The sequence below is a fragment of the Linepithema humile genome, chromosome 1 (genome assembly GCF_040581485.1).
Source record: "Linepithema humile isolate Giens D197 chromosome 1, Lhum_UNIL_v1.0, whole genome shotgun sequence".
NCBI classification, from domain to species: Eukaryota; Metazoa; Arthropoda; class Insecta; order Hymenoptera; family Formicidae; genus Linepithema; species Linepithema humile.
In genome coordinates this window covers 3912788-3932875 of record NC_090128.1, presented here as the reverse complement: position 1 = coordinate 3932875, position 20088 = coordinate 3912788, and the positions used below count along the sequence as shown (strand labels likewise).

General features: G+C 40.9%; 1 protein-coding gene across 21 annotated transcripts; it reads left to right on the top strand.

The window, feature by feature from the left end:
- The first annotated feature begins 449 nt into the window (after window positions 1-449).
- On the top strand, window positions 450-19345 carry hts (adducin 1-like protein hts). 21 transcript variants are annotated; one of them, XM_067350526.1, is made up of 16 exons: window positions 450-1043; window positions 4983-5117; window positions 5294-5480; window positions 5563-5945; window positions 6142-6591; window positions 6669-6805; window positions 6896-7013; window positions 9492-9605; window positions 9717-9809; window positions 10043-10238; window positions 10372-10509; window positions 10640-10711; window positions 11197-11274; window positions 12237-17443; window positions 17651-17718; window positions 18318-18367. In XM_067350526.1, exons 2-14 carry the CDS (start codon window positions 5010-5012, stop codon window positions 14561-14563), a joined length of 4401 nt encoding a protein of 1466 aa, XP_067206627.1. In that variant the 5' UTR covers window positions 450-1043; window positions 4983-5009; the 3' UTR covers window positions 14564-17443; window positions 17651-17718; window positions 18318-18367. The 21 variants fall into 21 exon arrangements, with proteins under 21 accessions (XP_067206627.1, XP_012226110.2, XP_067206628.1 ...); XM_012370687.2 differs by having other exon boundaries at window positions 18303-18367; XM_067350527.1 differs by having other exon boundaries at window positions 18265-18367.
- Window positions 19346-20088: the final 743 nt, after the last annotated feature.

Below are 20088 nucleotides of genomic sequence, written 5' to 3'. Positions count from 1 at the left end.
TTGTTTAATGTTCAATATATTAATATTTACCAAATGATTTTATAATCAGTGATTATTTCATTAGGCTATATGCGTGAAATACAAAGAGTTTCTCTTTATTTACATATTTGTGAATATAAAGTAATTAATTTGTGCAAAATGTAACAACTGCTACATGTAAATGTAAGCACGAAAGTTATAATTAATCATTCGTGGCGATTAATAAAATCAATAAAATTGTCAAAGTTTTCTATCAAAGAGATTCTATTAAAAAAAATATGTTAGCAGGACAAAGAATGACATAGAAGATGAAATACAGAAGATGTAGAATACAGTTTAGACATCAACATAGAGGCAACTTAAAAAAAAAAATGTGTTGGTAATTTTGTCCACGAATATTAATGCCAACCGATGACAGATGGCAGAACTGTAAAGATTCGTAGCGTTTAGCTCAGCCATCTAGAGTATTCAACGTTTATGGACTCTTGAGTCACACGCTGTGTTTATCTCTGTTTTATCAAAGTATTTATTGTGTAATTATCGAATAGCGATAAACTGATATAGCACAATAACCAATAATCGTCGGTTCTTAACGGTCACGCCGACTTTTTGTATTCTATTCTGTGCGTTTCAACGTAAAGCCGCGAGACTTCAGCTATGCGCTTTTTCGCAGGTCTCAAGAAGCGCATGTAAAACGGTGCGTTTAATAATTACGCCATTCTCGGCGCCGGTTGTGCACTGCAGCAAACGCGATTTCGCGGCGTCGCGGCACACAAATGCGTGGACAGTGAGTTTTAACCGGTCGGACAGAGCTGCGAGTTGGCGCACGGTGGATCGGCAACGGCCAGCCAGTAGAAGCGTCAGGCTTGGCGGCGGTGGCAGTGGCGGAGAGGACAGAGGTGAAGGCGGCGGTGAAGGCGGTGGCGGAGGCGGCGGGGAAGCTGTTCATCGAACGGAACAGCCGCGCGCGCGGTGATACGGACGGCGAGCTGTTGTACGGTTCGTGAAACGGGCACGGGCATATCTCGAAAAGGAGGCGACGGCTGACGGCGTTTCCCTGCTGGGTAAGTCACATTATCGGTACGACGCGGCCGATCCGGCCAATTCCGCGCGATTCGATTTCGGCAAGCACGGGGATCGCGGCTTTGCGAATCGCCGCTCATTACTCGTTCGCGCCTGACGATGAGTGACGTAGCGCAAGGGGTGTGTCGGCCGATGCTATTCACACCGCGACGCGATGCACCACGCGACTTCGATTTCTCGTTACCGTCGCCGTTGTTCCCGGCGTGAACGGGAAGCCACGCCGTGGCGACGGCGAAGACGACAACGACGACGACGAGTCTTGCCTTTGTGCCGTTTTTTCCGTCCGTCGCCTCGCATGACCGAAATCCAAATTTGCCCCCTAAAATGTCGCCATTTGCATCGTCCTCTGTCACTGTCTACAACGCGAATAGCTACCCTGTGATACTCTTATCGCACATATCTATATCTCGGCCTTTCACTACTGACGGTCGACGATTCATCGATCAACGTTTAGGTTACGAGCGTTCCGCTCGGCTGATTATGCAAATTCGCGAAACTATCGATTGAACTTGTAAGATCGAAGCGACAGGTTTCATCATATTATGTTGAGAATAATTATCGTATTGTGTCGTTTATATATATACTGGCAGCAATTTCCAATCGAATTCCAATGTAACGCTCGTTTGTGCAGATAGAGATACCGCCGATTCGCCTGTCAATAATTCTCATTCCGATTATTTCGACAAAGGTCAGGACAATAACACGTTCAGAAGTTGATGTTCGAGCTTATTTAAAATCAATTAAAGTGTTTTCGTCTAATAAGCCAATGACTGTGCGGCATAGTTTTTCGCATGAGTGTGAACAACGGAATGCGACACGCTAATGTTCCATTTTGTGGCGGCCCGTTTCTCGAAAATCATTGCTCTTTATCGGTGCTCCGTGCAATGGAGAATTAATTTTACCTCATCATTTCTTCCCTATCAGTATTTACTTTTGTCTCATAATTGATAGCGCTCTAGGATGCTCGCTCGCTGCGACGGGCATAATCTGTGATTAACCATGACGTCATTGCGTTAAGTGTCCGTCGCCGTTGTCGCCGGCCGGGTATCCGACAATAATCCGCATTTACGTATTCATTTTAACGTGTGATGTCAACGTTAAAATGGCCATTTATCGCGATGTAAATGTCACTCGGTGTTAACTGCGAATCCGTAATTACCATTCAGTCTCGCTTCTCAATTGATTTTTCTATCATCATTTTCTATCGGGTATCGATTGCTCATTCTATTGCTTATAACATTGCAGATATTCTTCTGCAACATATTGCGACCTATGTCAATAATCTGTGCGGGAAGAGAGATCGGTCAATTCAGACTCTGAGACTAATGAGGATTAATGAGTTAATTCAAACGAATCTTAGATCGTTCGAGAAACCTGTATTTTTCGGGTCCGTAAACAAGTCGACTAAGCACGTGTGCAGGTATACGCGCACTTACGCACGTACGCGTGCACGTAGCGATTCCATAGCTACGGGCTACGTTGCGTAAGGGGCTAATCATCGCATCACACGGCTCCCGCGTCGGATGCACAGTGATACAACACAGCTCGTTTGGAACTTTTTCTTCCTCTCTTTTTTTTTTTTTATTTTCATCACGATCTCCTCCACGTATAATCAACACACCGTGATGGAATCATATGAGAGAAACGTATGTAAATCAAAGAGGACGAGAGACGCTCGACAGAGATTGATCGCAGGCTGTTGAATTGATTAATCATGTATACCGATTGTTTGTGTCTCGGCGTGTATTTATTTATAAATTTGCAAGATATTTTCATTTTTTCAGCGCTACTTAAGATGATCAATACGTTGCCACTCCGGGCACGCGGCACGTCTCAGCCTCGATAACTTAGCAGATGTAACAAAAAGAAATAGGAGATGCGCGAATATCCGACTCCGTCCCTGGTGCCTCTCTATTTTAAGACTAGGACTCGCGGACTCGCGCAGACCAACGTCCATGATCGCTTTCATTCAATTCGCAGAGTAGCCCGCATTGTCCAGTTATCGTTTACCGAGATAACGTTTGTACGAATGACGGCAGTGTGCGAGTCCAAGAAGATGAAATATCGTAACCGAGTGACAATCGTTGCTCAGTTTATTTTACAAAATTTTCGTTGCGAGAGAATGCTTAAATTGGAAATTATAATTATAGCTGTCTTAATTACAATTGTTTTTTATTATGTACTTTTATAATTAGCGAATTACACGCTGTCGTACTTCGTATGCTCGAGAAATCATTGTGGCCGAGCATCCATTGTTCCTTTATGTTTCCATTGACGCGTTTATTTAATTTCTTCATCGCTCTAGTGCTCTTGTTCGTTCGGCCAATATCGAGCGAATATTGGCAACGAATTACAACGGCCGTGTCGCGCGTCAACGAGGCTACGCGTATATGCGAGGGACTTAAACGGAGCCACTTATACCGAATACCTCAACCCCTTAACATTAATTACCATCAATTCATACCGAGCCGTTATTCACAACTGTTGCTATATTTTTTGCAAGCGGCGTTTCCGGACTGAACGGGCTGGATTTCGTAGTGTATCGATAGGACGTAATGTTAACGAGAGCGAGTTGTCGGCTGCTCTTTGCACTTGGCAAAATTTCAAACGATAACACACTACGAATATCCCGCGTTATTTTCGTATTAGATTCGAATTGTTTGCAAGCGCGTATTCGTACGGAAATACATATTTCTGTATTACTAGCGCGTAACGAGATGAGGCAAATTTCGATGGAACATAAATTTCCGAATGAAGCAACGCCGAGTAAACTAACGTCAGGCTGCCTTTTGTCTCGCTCTAAACATTAAGTTTACATAATTATCAACACACAAAGTTGCGCGAAGCCCGGAAAAATTTGACTGTGCGCGATCGGCTCGATCGTGTTGCGTGCGCGCCACATAATCCCGAGCTTAATTATCGCGCTCGTTCCTTTTTTGTGCACGCTAGGGCGGAAGTGCAGACGCATGACGCACGCTTTCCGGCGCGGTAACAGTCGAACGCCCAAGCTGTATGCGTCGAATCGAACTAATCTCGTCGGTCTATCGATCGGTGATTTTTAGCGACGCTGGGGGAAAAAAAAATGCATCGCTCGAGGAGGACGTTACGATGTTTGTTGTGGTTGCGTTATAACACTGCCTACGCCGGCGGAATATTTAGCGTGGGATCCGACCGCGGCGGTGCGGGAAGCGCGGCGTGAAAAGGTGAAAAGCGATGCCGTAGGATAAGGATGTGTGTTGCCGAGTGCGAGAGTACGTTGCGTGTCCAATGCACCGGTACTTGGCGTAAGGAAAGCCGAGCGGTGAACGACCGGTGACACAGATCTGCGGAGCTAAGCGAACGCTGAGCGAGCGATACTTGCTACACGGATGTGAACATTGTGTTTCAGCGCCGGTAACGTCAATAATATATTGGTCAGTCGAGAGAGAGAGAGGGAGAGAGAAAGGAGGAGGACTCGAGTGGCGACTCCCGAAAAAACTTGTAGCTATATAAAAGGATGTCGTAACGCGTCTCCATGTCGCACGCACACGATTCCTGGTAGGGCCCCGCAACTTTATTGATCGCACACCGGTAAGGTGTCCATATACCTCGCATTGGATTCGGGGAAACGAGTACAAATGCCGCTTTCGCGTATTTCGAACGAACGACACCTGACGCACCGCAATCCCACTCTTCGCGTTTATAATTTTTTTCTTTAGCACTTTCTACGATTCACGTTCTACTATTTCTATAACAGATATCGAGAAATTGTTGTATGAAAATAAAATATCATGTAGAAATTGATGTGCAGAGTGCAAAATTTCTCTTTTATCGTGAGTTTCAATTGTTGAGATTACACGACTCGAAATAAATAAAGAATTTATTGCGTGAAAGATATTTTTTGGACTAGTAAGCGATATCAGAAAACTATTTTGTTTCAGTTGCCGGTACTTGTACGAGGCTCGAAGATGGCAGACACGAGCCAACAAGCATTAAGCGAACCACACACGAACGGAGTGGTGGACGGTTTGACGGAGGATGAAAAAAGCAAGATGAGACCCGCCGATATCGACGCGGTAAGCTTCGTAGAATACAAGGTCAACGGTTTTTTTTTTTTTTTTTTTTTTTTTTTTTTTCCTCCCACAATGAAAGTCGAAGAGGATTCGGCATTTAATGACGATCTTCAATCTCGAAAACAAGCGAATTAATCAAACACGCAATCATATTGAATAAAAGGATATTTTGTCCATAGGATATGCGAGAAATGGAGAGGAGAAAGAGGGTCGAGATGATGATGAATTCGCGGATCTTCCGAGAAGAATTGGAACGTATAATCGAGACACAGATGAAGGACGGTGCTGGACCCTCCGGTCTTCTGCAACAGATCTCTGACATGATGGGCGCGCAGGGAGCCCGATTCAACGGCAATGTGTTCAAAAGTTGGTTCTGCTCCGCTTGAAATTACAATAATTTTCTTTTTTTTTTGCTTGCGCACATGACACGATTTGTTCGAAAACGCAGATTCAAATTGCGTCTTACCTATCAACGACATTCGCGGCGTGGAGAGCATGGGATATGCCAAGGGCGAGAAGCTGCTGCGATGCAAGCTGGCGGCGGTCTTCAGATTGCTCGATCTATACGGATGGACGCAGGGCGTCGGCGGGCACATCACCGCCCGTCTCAATCAGGATCAGGAACATTTCCTGGTGAATCCGTATGGGTTACTTTATCACGAGGTCACAGCCTCCAGTCTGATCAAGGTGGACATGCAAGGCGCGGTTGTCGAGCAGGGGACGACGAACTTCGGCGTACATATAACAAGTTTCCAATTGCATTCGACAATACACGCCGCGAGACCCGATATCAAATGTATTATTCATATTACAACTCCGTCCGTTACCGCGGTGAGTAAACGCTTCGTCTCTCGTTTCTTCATTCCTCATTGATCTGTGCGTCTCGCGTATCGTAGCGAGCGTTTCACGAGCGCTTGCACCTTGTACTCGATTGCACAATGTTCAGTGACCGATGATCAATAGCCAATATTTGTTACCTCTTTTTTTCCGAAAAGAATCGCACTGAGATGCAAAGTATATTTCGCAGGTCTCTTCTTTGAAGTGTGGATTGTTACCAATCGGACAGGAGAGCATAGTGATAGGCGAGGTGAGCACTCACCAGTACATCGGAGGCTCCGTCGAACCGGAAGAACGGGAGAAGATCGCGAGGAACCTCGGGCCGATGAATAAAGTTATGCTTCTGACGAACCGCGGCGCACTTTGCTGCGGAGAGACGGTGGAAGAGGCGTTCTTCAACGTTTACAATACTGTGGTCGCTTGCGAGACGCAATTGAAACTGATGCCCGCGGGCATAGACAATCTAAATCTCATCAGCGAGGAATCGAAGAAAGCTATATTTGAGGCCTCGCGGAAACCACCGATCCCTCAGCAACAGACTTCGGCGGTGGAGTCGTCCGCTCTCGCCGAGAAGCTCGAGAAACGTTGGAGAATCGGCGGCGCTGAGTTTGAAGCTCTTATGAGAATGCTGGACAATGCTGTAAGTTCAGACACGCTCGTCGCTAGGCGCATCTGAATACAATAACGTCTTCCCGCATGTCGCGTTTTCTTTTCCAGGGATTCCGTACGGGCTACATATATAGAAATCCACTCGTGAAAGGAGAACCTCCGAAACCGCGAAATGATGTTGAAGTTCCACCGGCTGTATCGTCCCTAGGATATCTACTTGAGGAAGAAGAATTATACAAGCAAGGGTAACTTTCTGCTTTTTGTGTCTCACGTGGGTGATATTTTTTTCGAAATAATCGACATGCTAGGTTTTTTTTAATTTTTGTCTTGAACAGGCTGTGGAAAGGTGGACGTAAAGGCACAGACAGATCCCGCTGGTTAAATTCGCCGAATGTTTACCAGAAGGTCGAGATCCTGGAAACTGGAACACCTGATCCTAAAAAGATCACCAAGGTAGAAGTCATTACTTTTGAAAATAAGAACGACTAATTTACTCATTCCGCGCAAGTTTACGCGACACTATAAAACATTTTTATTTGCAACGTAATTATAATCGCCTACTGTGGCTACTAATCGGACTACGAATCGCATAATAATGGACAAGTAAAGCTTTAAACATGTCGCGTATTAAATTCTAAGTAGTTATATATTAAGTATATATGTAGAATTTTATCGGATTTATTCTCGCTTAGTTTAACTTGCAAAGATAATTCCTATTCCTTTTTTTTCTAAATTTTTCTCCATTTTTGTCTTTTTATTGGTTATTTTTTGTTTTTTGTTGTTTTTTTTTTCTTTTTTATGATAGCTTTATTTTATGAACAATGTTGGAGGTATTTCTAGTGATTGAGAAAGACAACGCGCATACCTACGGCCGTAAATAGATATATGATCGTATTCGATGCGGCATTAATTATTCCTTTTTTAACCGATAGACAGTTGCATCTTATCATGTCACTTTTTAATTTAATTTGCTCTTTACTATACATCGATTCCATTTAATTTTTACAAATATATAAACAAGATACACATATATCGGATTAATCACGATTATGTATATGAATTCAGTGCATTCCAACTCGTGCCATTAGCCTTTAATATTAATTGCTGACATTTTTATATTAAACAAAAAAAAATGATATCTTTTTCATCGTATTGTTTTAATCGAGGCAAGCATCTCGTTGATGAACAATATATCAAATATTGATGTTGATTATAATGTACGGATATATTTCGCGCATTGATATAGCAATATGTAGCTCTTTTAAACTACAGATACAAATATAACTCTTGTTACCAGAGCTTGATTGATATTTTACAAACGCTTACTAATGCGATAACAAAGAGAGTTCACAGTCGAAACGAAAATCACGATATTCTAAAGTCTATGTTGTGACCAATGGTGTGTATGTGCCTGTGTATGCACCTGTAACGTGATTTGTGTATATAAACATTGGTCAATTTGTAGCAATATATTAACGAAACGAAATGATCATTATTGTTTAATTAAAATGTAATTTTTATCGCACAAATGTTCAACGCGGTAAATTTTTTGCGATATTAAAGTATCGACTAACACGGTATGCTGTTATCGGTGCACATTTTTTCAGTTAATATATTAAAATAATCTAACAAGTGTTAGAGTTTTGCATAATGAGGAATATAAAATAATTTTTTTTTTTTTTTTTTTTTTTTTTTTTTTGTTTTGTTTTAATTTGTTGTTGATTGAAAAATATTTTACGAGTTGACGATACAATTTTCTGTTGTTGTTGAAAAAAAATAGTTCTGTTTCGACAAAGGTCTAAAGAAAGATAACTCATTTTTAGAAATTATTAAGGAGTGCTTAATAAATGTTCAGTAAATGGAGAAAACAATCTTGAAAACGATCTTAGAAATACAACGCGCAAAACGAAAGATAAGGACGAGGGCGACATTTCAACAAACACGAGGACATTATTATGTTATATGATATTATAAAGCATTATCATATTGAATTCCAGTCAATCGTTAGTATAAGCACATTTATATATAAGATATCTAACGACTTGTTCTTCTGTAGCTTCTTGATGTTTAAATAAAGTTATACATGCTGTTTAAAGAAGATTATATTAACTTTAATGGGACTTCAGCTTTAATGGTGTTTTAAGCACTATTTACGGCATACTACGCTACAGATACTATGCTAGTAAACTTGGCGCTTTCCATAATATGTTGCAGAGTTGTGTGTACGTTGTCGTCTATAATATATTTATCCACGCTAATTATATCATCTTGAATCCATCTATCCCATTCACGTATAAAATTATCCTCCATCAAGAGCGCCGGCAGCTTTATTTTATCGAACGATATCGGAGACTTAATCTTAGTGGAAATCCCGTGTCTTTCTGGACTAGAAAACAAATTTATTCTTACATCGTAGGACGAGAATAGAATAATGATTATCTCTTGTCTCTAATGTACGCTTACTTTCAAGGCATTTTTGCATTATAATTGAAACACATGATATGTACTGCATGTGTTTTCACGACTCTGTATGAATGTGTGCCTGATCTCATCATCAAGATCTCGTTGGCCTGGTTATACTGATCCCACTGCATTTACAAAACCAGATCAAGTGACCCTATGTGTTTACGAATTTTTTTCTATTTCCTTGAAACTAATATTGTATTGTAATGAATATTTTCATATTTTTTTACCTATTATATGTAATTGCCTTAAATTTTACTTTGAATCGCTCGAAATATCGAGTAGATTGTTATGTATTGATTCATATTAAAAAAAAAACTCACATATTTCTCAGTTTTTCAATTTGGAGAAATCTGTTAAAAGAAAAATATGCAGCAGGCACACATAGCATGCAAGAGTCTTATGTTAACACGATTGCTTTGTGCAACAGTTGAAGGGGGTCAACTAATGTTCTGGTTTTGTGTGCAGTGGGTGTCTGACGGATCTCCTACCCATAGCAGTACACCAGTGAAGATAGAAGGTGCTCTTCAGTTTGTACCGAAAAATACCAACCCAAAGGAGTTTAAACAAATACAACAGCAAGTAAGTACGAATATATTCCTGGCTGCATTTCGCATTATGTTGCCTTTGTTTTTGTTTTCTTCTCTATTCGCCAGCTTGCACAAATTAAATCTGTGTTTATATCTCTAATAGATTAAGGATTATCGACGAGCAGAAAAGATATCAGCCGGTCCACAGTCTCACATATTGGAAGGTGTGTCATGGGAAGAAGCTAAGAAAATGCAGGTATGCAGATTTAATTATTAAGTCTTCTCGATTAGATATACTCTATCTAGCACATTGACAAATCAAAAATACAAGGAACACATTTCTTTAAAATTAATAAATTCTATTGAACGATATTAGTCTAATATTGCTTTTAAAGAGCACAAAATTTACTACTGCAACGGTAGCATTTTCCTATCTATTTTTTCTAATGATGTCACTGATAATTTGCATACTCGTGTACTGTTTACAAGGACGCGACAATTAGTGGTACCGGCGAACAAGTAGTCTTAGTAGGAGCCGCTAGCAAGGGTATTATACAGCGTGGTTTTCAACACAATGCGATGGTGTACAAGACACCTTATGCCAAAAATCCATTCGACGCGGTCACGGATCAAGAACTCGATCAGTACAAGAGAGAAATCGAACGCAAGCAGAAGGGAGATCCTTGTTAGTATTATTCACCAATTTTTTTTTTCCTCTGCATGCATCTATATCTGTATCCTATAATCTCGAATCACGCGTTTCACTTTTACGTTCAGACATTCAACGGAACCATTAATATTACCTATTCTGTAAATAGACGATGAATCACAATCAGAATCCGAGGCCTTGTCGTCCTTTAACATCAGTCGTGCGACGCATGAATCCAGCACTGCCAAGAGTCCTATTCAATCACCGGTTTCTGTTACTTCGGAAACGGAGGAAGAGAGTAGAGACGGTAAATTCATATTTTTTTTTTTTTAATTGAACATTCACGGACTTGTATTTCCATACGTACCACGTTGGAGTGTGTTGAACCTGATTTTTATTTTCATTAACGAACATTCGCGTATACTCCTTTTCTACAGAACCCCGAGTATTGCGAATAGAAACGAAACAAGTGCCTGCGCCGAGTCAACCCGAAGTTGTATTAAGCGATGGTAAGTCTTTCCCCTCTTTCATCTCATCCCGAGTGAGTGTTTTCTCTATCTCAGCTTGCGCAAATTATTAACGAGTGGTTAACGGAGCGGATAGAGTTTATGTGTTACGATGAAACGTTCGCTTCGGTTCAATTCCGACTCTTGCATGGCCACAGCTCTAGCGGCAATCCAAATGATACTTGCATCTCTGCTTTCACTAAAAATTTGCCACGAATCATTAGAATACAGCATGTTTTGTATCTATTTGCAATCGTATTGAAAGATATACAATTCTGCACGAGTTAATCGGTGTTTTGTGTAAATGTTCGGTGTGTGTCGGTCTGCAAGACAAACTTACACGTCGGTATATATTTGGTGACGATCGGAGATACTATGTACGTATTACATTACCGAGTATTAATATCGAAAAACAATGACGGATCACAAGAGGCATCCTCACTGATGAACGATCGCGATTCGTATAAATATTTATTTCTGATATGCAGTGAATGATGCTACTACAGAGTACCTTAATGAGATGCGCTACAGATCGATCGAGCGGCAAAAAAACGGTTACAAAGGAGGTGAGTTTCACTCAATACTGAGAAATTCACAGTTACGTGCGGCTGAAGAAATCGTATCTAGTGACTTTTGTTGCGTAGAAATCATTTCACAAGAAAGATTTCACAAAATACGCCATATCATGGTCATATATTCGAAAGTATTAAAGTTTCTTGCACAGCAGAGGATACTTTATCTTCAGTTAAATTTTATGCACAATTTTTATCCGGTTTAATTAATCTCGTTTGATCGCAAAATGCGTTTCATCCGGTGTAAGCTACACCTTTTCCGGTATGGAATACGCTCCCCTTCCGCAATTATAACATTATATACATAGTACAAGTTTGGGCGTTTATATCCTTTTGAATTTTATCGCTAGAGATACGTACACAAATTCACCGAATTTATCATACTTTTGCTTGCAGCATGAGTTTCGAAAGCTTTCTCGTCCCTTTCCGCCACTCGAAATAACGAATGCTTGCATCAATAACCGATTGTTCCTAATAAAGCACTTTTTTATCCCACTTTCTTTTTATTTCACTGTAAAAATTTTGAAAACTGGCATGTGTTTTTTACTTGTTTCGCAGTGTGGTTTTCCATTGCTTTTTTCCTAAACGAAATTAATGCGAGTAATGAAAAAAAATATAATCAAGTCCTTATGTCTTTCCTAAAACTTTCTCTTTTTTTTTCCTTTTATATTGTAATGCATTCTATCGACGATGAGTAATAATTTTATCCGAGATAAATTACGCGCAATAATACATTTATAGCATAAATATAAAGGGATACGGCAAGAGTGAGCGTGCAGCACTTTGGCTAGCGATAGCTAAAAATGAACGCTAAAAATACCTATTTCGAGCGCAGCGTAAGCGACGAAGAAGACTCGCGAATGGCGAAGAGTATCCGGGAAGAGTGTACGTTCTCCGTTTAGCGATCATTTGTCGGATTTTTCTTTGAGACATGTTTTTGGACATCATGCTTGCAGATAGCGAACTAGGCAGCAATTGCAGCAGCGTGAGCAGCGAGAATGTGTTAACGTACTCTGGCCGGCGAGTTTCTGAGCGTCTTTACGATAGTCTTCATTTGGAGAATGTTCGAGCCTCGATAACCGCCGAGCGGCAGAAACCTGTTCTAGTAACATTACGTTCGAAAATATTTACGTCTGCTAACAGAAGTGACATCAAAAAGTCAAAATCGGCCGACGAGACTTCCGTGAAGCGCTACGAGGCGAGACGAAAATTTTTCGAGGACTTTGAACAAAAAGATTTGACGACGAAAACCGTGATGAAACCAACGAGCGATGAAGAACACAAATCCGAAGAAAATTTTGTGCTAAACTCGAATGAGAAATCGGATGTTTATCTTGTAAAGGAGTTGAACGCAAATGTGACAAACGGACATACGAAAGGACACGACGAAACGCATTCGGATAACATCGCGTTGCAGCTCGTGAAATTGGAGAATATCGTGCAACCAAATTTCGTTGAACTAGTCAATGTAAAGGAAAGAAGTGAGATTGAGAAGGTAGAAAGAGAATCTTCGAAGACTTGCGACGAGAAATTGAACAGCGACTCGGCGGAGGCCGCGAATGAGAAGCAACCAGAGCAACACGCTGCAACATCTCAATGCGATAATAGAAATAACAAGGAAGCCTCGCAACCACTGAGCGATTTATCTTCCGACAACAACGACAGACGGTTCATCGGTCATTGCGAATGTAGTGAAGATAAGGGGACATCGCTGAGTAAGGAAACGAGCGATAACGCGGCGCGCATCGAGCTGAAGAAACAAAATGTTCGATCGTGGATCGAGAGTTCCGTTTGTAAAAACAATTGGCTGAATCGCACGGAGGCCGACACGTACGAATCGTACTGCGACGATATTACAAAGATCGTCGAAAGCATCGACGTGAATATCGCCTCGTCGAGGACGGAGTTGGACGCGCTGCCCGACACGGACACCTGCGTCAAGTATAACTTGGATTCGACCAACATGAGTCTCATTTACAGCCTAACTCCGCCGGCGGTGGTCGATCAGGAGGAGAGCGGCAACGACGACACGTGGCGCGACTTGGCGGACCGCTCGTCGGAATGGCAATCCGATTCGATGAAGAGCGACAGCGACGGGGAGTTGGGCGATTACATCTGGATAGAGCCGACGACCAAGACGGATTGCGCGAAGCCCAGCGATCGTGGAAGCGAAAGCAGCTGCGAATTGGAGCACCTCGAATCCGAGAAGCACTCGGCGAGTGGATCGGACATACTCGAGTTACCGAGCCGCACGATTCGGGAATTGAAGGACATCGACGGTGAGGTCTTCCTGAACGGGATCAACGAGTCCGCGAACGAGATCATCGCCGATCTCAACGCTTCCGATGAAGCGGTGCCGTCGTCGCAGGAAGCTCTACAAGTGGCACAACACGTTATCGCCGAGATCATTGAGTCCGTTTACGACCTGCTGTACCTGGATTCGTCTATTCACGATCTTGGCGTCGTGAGAGAAGTCGTGTGCCATTTGATTGATAGTTATCGTCACGAGTACTCGCTTATAGAATCCGCCGACCCAGCATGCACATCGGAAATCTTCACAGCGGACAACAATGTCGATAATATTTGCCGGATCAAACGCTTTCTCGGAACTTTGTCGCCGGATTTCCATTCTGACAATCAAACAAAAGTGCAGGAAAAGAAGAGAACTCGGGAGTCGTCCGCGGTGATCGAATTCTGTACCATAGCGAAAAGGCTGCCGGTCGTCGCCAACGACGCTGCCTTAGAACTGAACTTCCGCGTCCTCAAAGTTCCGGCGAACAAATATGCCAGCACATTGCCGGATATTTGTCGCGTGCTCGACGAGAGCTCGGTCGATAATCGCGGTAGGATGCTCCGTAAAATGAGAGACAACGAAAGTATGGCGAAATCGGAGACGAAGTCGTGGCCGTGCGATCGATGCTGTTACTGCCGAGAGGAAGAGGATTCGAGAGAGGGATCGACAGGTCGTCTAACGCCTATAAGCGAGGAGCCGGATGAAATTCCACGCGACACTGTCGATATTGTCACAAATCCTAATCACTTCGCGAACGCCGTCGAGGAGGGTGCAGCAAACTCCGCGAAAAAGTCTGTCTCCCTCGACGACACCTACACGATCTCCGAAGTTAGTTCTGTAATCATTTCCGACACTGACGAGACGAACGATCTTGAGGAACAGCACAACATTTGGGATTCATCTGTAGACTGCATGTCGTACTCGTACGACACTAAGGAATTCATACGCTTGGAGAAAGCTCTCACGGAAAGCTCGCAGTTGAATGTATAATCACTTGTGCTTTGTGGGTATTGCATTCTATCTGAATTTTGCGATCGCTCAAAGTGATCGTGGGAATTTAGGAGACACAGATCGACACTGTGTGACACGGTCAAACGCCGTGCTTAGATACTTGATGGAATGCGTTTGGTTCTGAACTAGACTGCTAGAGTCTGCTTATGTCTTCCCATGATATCTAGTAAGTTCATTTAAGGCAGACATGTCCAAACGCCGGCTCTGGAGCCAAAGTGGAGAGCGAGAATTTCCCCCTCTCCAGATGCTTGCCGCTCGACTGTCAGCGCGAGGTGCAGTGCGGGGAAAAGAGCCGCCGATCCCTACTATCGAAGTCTCGTGTTTCTCCCTTGCACCTCACTAACAAGTGAAAAGCCTGATCGAACAGTGAAGGAGTATAGAGTAACCCGAAACTGTTCTTACGACCTTTGTATTAAACTGGATGATCTGTTTATAAACATAACTATTTCTTTGCACGGTAGTCGGAGCGTATGTCGTGACTAGTGTGGGGAGCGCTGAGAGGGATATGATATCTCGCGCGACGTCGGAGAAAGGGAAGGCTTCTAGCGTTACTCCCCAGGCGTTGGACATGTCTGATTTAAGGGGTTACCTGCAGTCAGTAATTTTGAAAAAAATCGATTTTGAGATTTAGCTATAGCTATAGCATCCGAAGAAGCAGAAGGTTCATTATATGGTTCTGGAATAGATGATTATGTATAAGTTCCCCAAAAAAGTTTTTATTATAAAATATTTCGTAAAAAAAATTTTAAATGCGTTTTTCTCAAAACTACGATTTCAAAGTCGGTGATCACTGTAATTCAAAAATGGCTTAACCGATTGGTCTGAAATTTTTTATGCTTATTTCAGATACAATTTATGGGTCCCTGATCGTAGAATTTTTTTTTTTTTTTTTTTTTTTTTTTTTCCAAAAAACTTTATAATTAAAAACGCGATTTTTTTTCCCGAAAATTCAAATTTTTTTTTAAATCCGCCATTTTGTTAAAAACTAAAATTTCGCTAAAACCTTCGATCAGGATCGATCTCGCTATACTCTTATATTAACTAATGCAATCGGGATATCTCTGGGAAAACCGCCATCACACGCTTAAAAATCAATATTTTTGCATGAAAATTTTTTGTAATACTCTTAGAATATACGTCTGTCATATGCTGAAACTTATTTTTATAAATACTTATACAAATCTTCAAAAAAAAATTCCCAAAAAAGTGCTTTTTTCGGCCTTCTAAGTGCAGGTAACCCCTTAATTGAAAAATTGGCGTACCAGGCAGGCGCGTTCTAACCCGGGTGTGCAAAGGGTGCGGGACACACGGGCGCCACGCTTAAGAGGGCGACACGCTCGTGAAAATTTTTCAAAAAAATCTTACTTTTTAAAAGATTGTAAAAAGAAACTTTATTATGGAGTTTCTATCTAATAATTTAACTAAAATTATTGGTAACGACACTATCGTTTTACCAATAGTTTATCGTCTTACCGACAAATCATATTTCCAGATACGATTTCTATATATAATTTATTCAATGTAGGCGCGTAGTTAGAATTTGCTCTTCCTCTCTCTGTCTAAATGAGGCATTAGAAAAAAACGCATGGAAGAATTAGCGTTCAATTGTTGGTTTTTTTAAATTGAAATATATCTATAAAAAGTTATAAATAGAAGTGGCAAATCTAGCTTGGCACCCCGGCGCCAAATACCCTAAGAACGCCACTGGTACCAGGAGCATATTGGCATGTTTAAAGTATATACGTACAAATCAAACATAACCATCATTTATTATTGTTTACGATCGCAATGAGTATAAATATATTTTGCAGATGAATAAAATAAAAATTCTCTAGAATATCATTTCAAAAATTGGCAACCATAAACTAGATTCTGTGTTCCACTATGCTCTTCTGCTGTGTCCAACCGTGCTGTAGCGTGTCATTGTTGGAAAGCACCGTGTCTGACACCGTGTCGATGTGTGTCGCCTAAATGCCTTGATGGAAAGCTCCCCGTGTTTTCGTAACTGGGAAATTGGGGAGAAAATATTAACTGTTGAATGCTGCATTAACGTTCTAAAACTTGTTTTCTACTAACCCGCCATAAAAAAGATAGACTTATGTACATATAAGACACAAGTATTCGCGCAAATGTTAAATGCTTAAGAGACTCGCATTATTTTTTAGCGTTTGTTAAACCTTTTTATATCTTTTTAACTCCATCTCTCTTTATACTTGCACAGAGCGCAATCAACTTTAAGGATATCTAGATCTGAATTTTGACAAATTACTATATGCGAATTAACATTTACATTTACGAGATTGCTAATATTTTTTAACGAACGTCCCCAATATTACCGATATTATTTTTCTGCTCTCTTTTCTTTTTCTTTGATTGTTCTTATTAAGTTGTGATTTAAGGATTTCATTATTTAGTATGTTAAGTTTACTTTCTTGATATTTTTGCTCACAGAACTTTTATGTAATAATCATACATTGCGTACTTATATATTGTTCTTCTTCTGATATCGTATAAGTTAACTTAATTTGTGAATTCTCAATATAACTTATAAGTTAACTTTAATTTGTGAATGCTCATATAATTTATATGAATCTAATTCATGTTTTCAAATATCTATCACAGCAGTTTTGAAATGCATTTGGTGATGTGAAAAATTGCACATAATGCTTTTTATCATTTTTCTATACCTCTCTCTTTCTATTTGGATCTGCATTAATCCTCATCTTGCTACCCTTTTGATGGTATATCCTGCAAGCTGCGAATGATCGATGCTAAGGGGTTTGCTTGAGAATGATTTGATTTTAACGCATCCGAGAATGAGTACTTTGGTGAAAGTCGGCAAGCATCGTTTCCCGAAAGGTAAGGTGTGTTTGTGCCTTTTTCTTTACAATTTAAAGTACAATGACGCGATTTTACAGCTGTCTTGGCTTGGTGCGATTAATTTCAATACTTTGCTTACAGATTGCTACAGAAAATGCATAACTTAAATTGCTTCAAGTCGATATTATCACTTCACAGCGACTTAAGAATTCACAACTCTACAATAATTCGTTATTTGTGTTTTAGGAGAGAATACCGTAAATGGCGATCACTCGGATGCTCATCACAGTACTTTTTCGCAAAGTAGCAAGGAGGTTTGTCGCAATACTTTTAATATCAAAGTCACCGTACTTCATACATCATATGCGGGGAACCGGACTGTATGAACCGCGTTAATGTTTCACACGTTTCATTTTACGTGTACATCTTTCTGATTCTAAGATAATAGCAGAGACAGAGACGTACAGTGACGAAGAACGAGAAAGTTTAAAAGCGTGAAACGATCATCTTGTTAGAAAAAAAATCAATCCATACTTTTACGACATACGGACTTGTAAGAATCTCCGCATATGTACACGTCGGGGCTGCTTTCACACATTTACATTTTTATATATTATAAAATCGTGCAATTTACAAACGTCTGAAAACGCTGTTTCTACAGCGAAGGAATAAGCACACACATCTTTTGTATGAATAATTTTACCATACAGTCGCATCGTTCGTTCAAGCACAGTCGCTCGTAGAATTTCGCTTCTACAAACTTTTCACTTAATAAGTATATCCGGTTTGCATGCGACCAGACAATTGGCTAAATAGAACGATTAATACGAAAATTCGGCACTCTATGCATGTGCATGCAGAAAGGTATATGGTTATGGTTGGGACCTTCCGTGTTAAGGGTTCCATGTCGCAGGATGTGAGCGTTAGCGAGGAATCGCCAAAGAAGGAAAAGAAGAAGAAGAAGGGCCTTAGGACGCCGTCTTTCCTTAAAAAGAAGAAGGAAAAGAAGAAGTCGGTCGAGGCGTAGGTAGTCGTAGCTAAGGTACGTAAGCGATAGATTTTTATCTTTTGCTTTTTCATGTCTCGATCGATATTCGAGACATATTTCAATTCATCGAGAGCAAACGATTGTATTGGCAATTGATTAATTAGAGCGTTTTTAAATCTGTGAAATCAACCGAACGAGAGCCCATTATATATTTTATTCGCCAAGTTTTCCGTTATTGTAGTATTTATTTTCAAGTACTGCGAAATATATCGCTTTTTTCACCGGCAAAAAGTTTTTTGCAACTCGCTCGCTTGTTCGATCGTTCCAGTCGATACTCCTTTCGTGGAAGATTAATCCCAGACCGCATAAGGTAGGGAGAAGCATTCTTTTAGATTAGACTTGCGCTCTCGCCAAATTTTATTCGCATAGATGCAACGAAGTTCAAACATGTTTCTCAAATAGAATTACATTCGCGCGAATATCTAGCGAAGATAAAGTTTTCTAATAATAGTCGACGGAACGTGCGATAACAACACACAATGAGACTGACGCCGAACTAATCTGTATATTTGCAGACACTGCCACAAGCAAAAGCTTATCGTAAATAAATGAAACGAAAATACAAGTTTAAACTCAAGATCGGAGCGAGTTCGGTTTTAAAATAATGGACGAAATTCGACGAAGCACAGACGAATGGCGGATGATGAAAAGGAGAAAGCGGATATGCGGAGAAAGAATGAGAGAAATCGAAGTGTACGAGCAACAATCACAGCATCTTTCCAGGACTCAAGACTGCCATCGCATTACATCTACGATAAGGAAACTATATTGTACTGTTAATGTTTTTACGTTTTTAATTTGTTAAGCGTCGCGCTAATGTATTTAATCCGCTATTTAATTTTGCCTCTCCTATCCCGTTTGTGTGTAACGCAATAAAGAGTTACATATGCATACTTTGCGACGAAGACAGATAGAGAGGCGTCGTCATTGCCGTCTTGTCGTCGATATTAATGCCATTGCCATTGCCGTCGTTGTTGCCGTCGCCGTCGTTGCAGTCGCAATTTTCATCGTTTTCTTGCTCATCATCGTCGTCGTCGTCGTCACTGTCGTTGTCGCTGTCATCGTCGTCGTCGTCGCCGCCGCCGCCATCATTATCATTGTTTTCATTATCATCAACATCGATATCATCATCATTATCGCCCCATCGCCACATAATCATAGTCATCCTCATCGCCGTCATCGACGTTGTTGCTATTTGCTCCTACTCTATTTTTTCCTCGCCTCAAAGATTTGCATTCTTTCATTTTATTTTCGATTGGCACTTTTTTTTAAACAAATTAATTGCTCGTTGAAACGTAAAAACAGCCTTCATCGATTGAGATTAGTAGCAATCGACAACTATTTTATTCCTTATCGTGTTTACTGATTTTACAGTAGTTGATTATTAAACTTGCCGTTGCGTGTTACTTGCAATTGTACAGCGACAGTAACTTCAACAAATCAAACTTGATTGAACCAAGTAAAGTAAGCGGAATACCATTTTCTCTTTGAGTCGCGTCGTATTGAAATATTGATATATTCTATCGACTTTAATTAAATAAAGAATGATTCGCAGAGTCAGAACTACGATCGAAATGTTGCCATTTTTCTTTTCTTCCTGACATTCTCGCGTTTGCTCGTCGCAGCTGTCGAAGGA

Coding starts and splice junctions, on each gene's coding strand:
- hts (XM_067350526.1), top strand. CDS start 5,010: ATGGCAGACACGAGCCAACAAGCATTAAGCGAACCACACACGAACGGA. Junction 6,592..6,668: donor TGAGAATGCTGGACAATGCT/GTAAGTTCAGAC, acceptor TTTCTTTTCCAG/GGATTCCGTACGGGCTACAT. Junction 10,510..10,639: donor GGAGGAAGAGAGTAGAGACG/GTAAATTCATAT, acceptor CCTTTTCTACAG/AACCCCGAGTATTGCGAATA.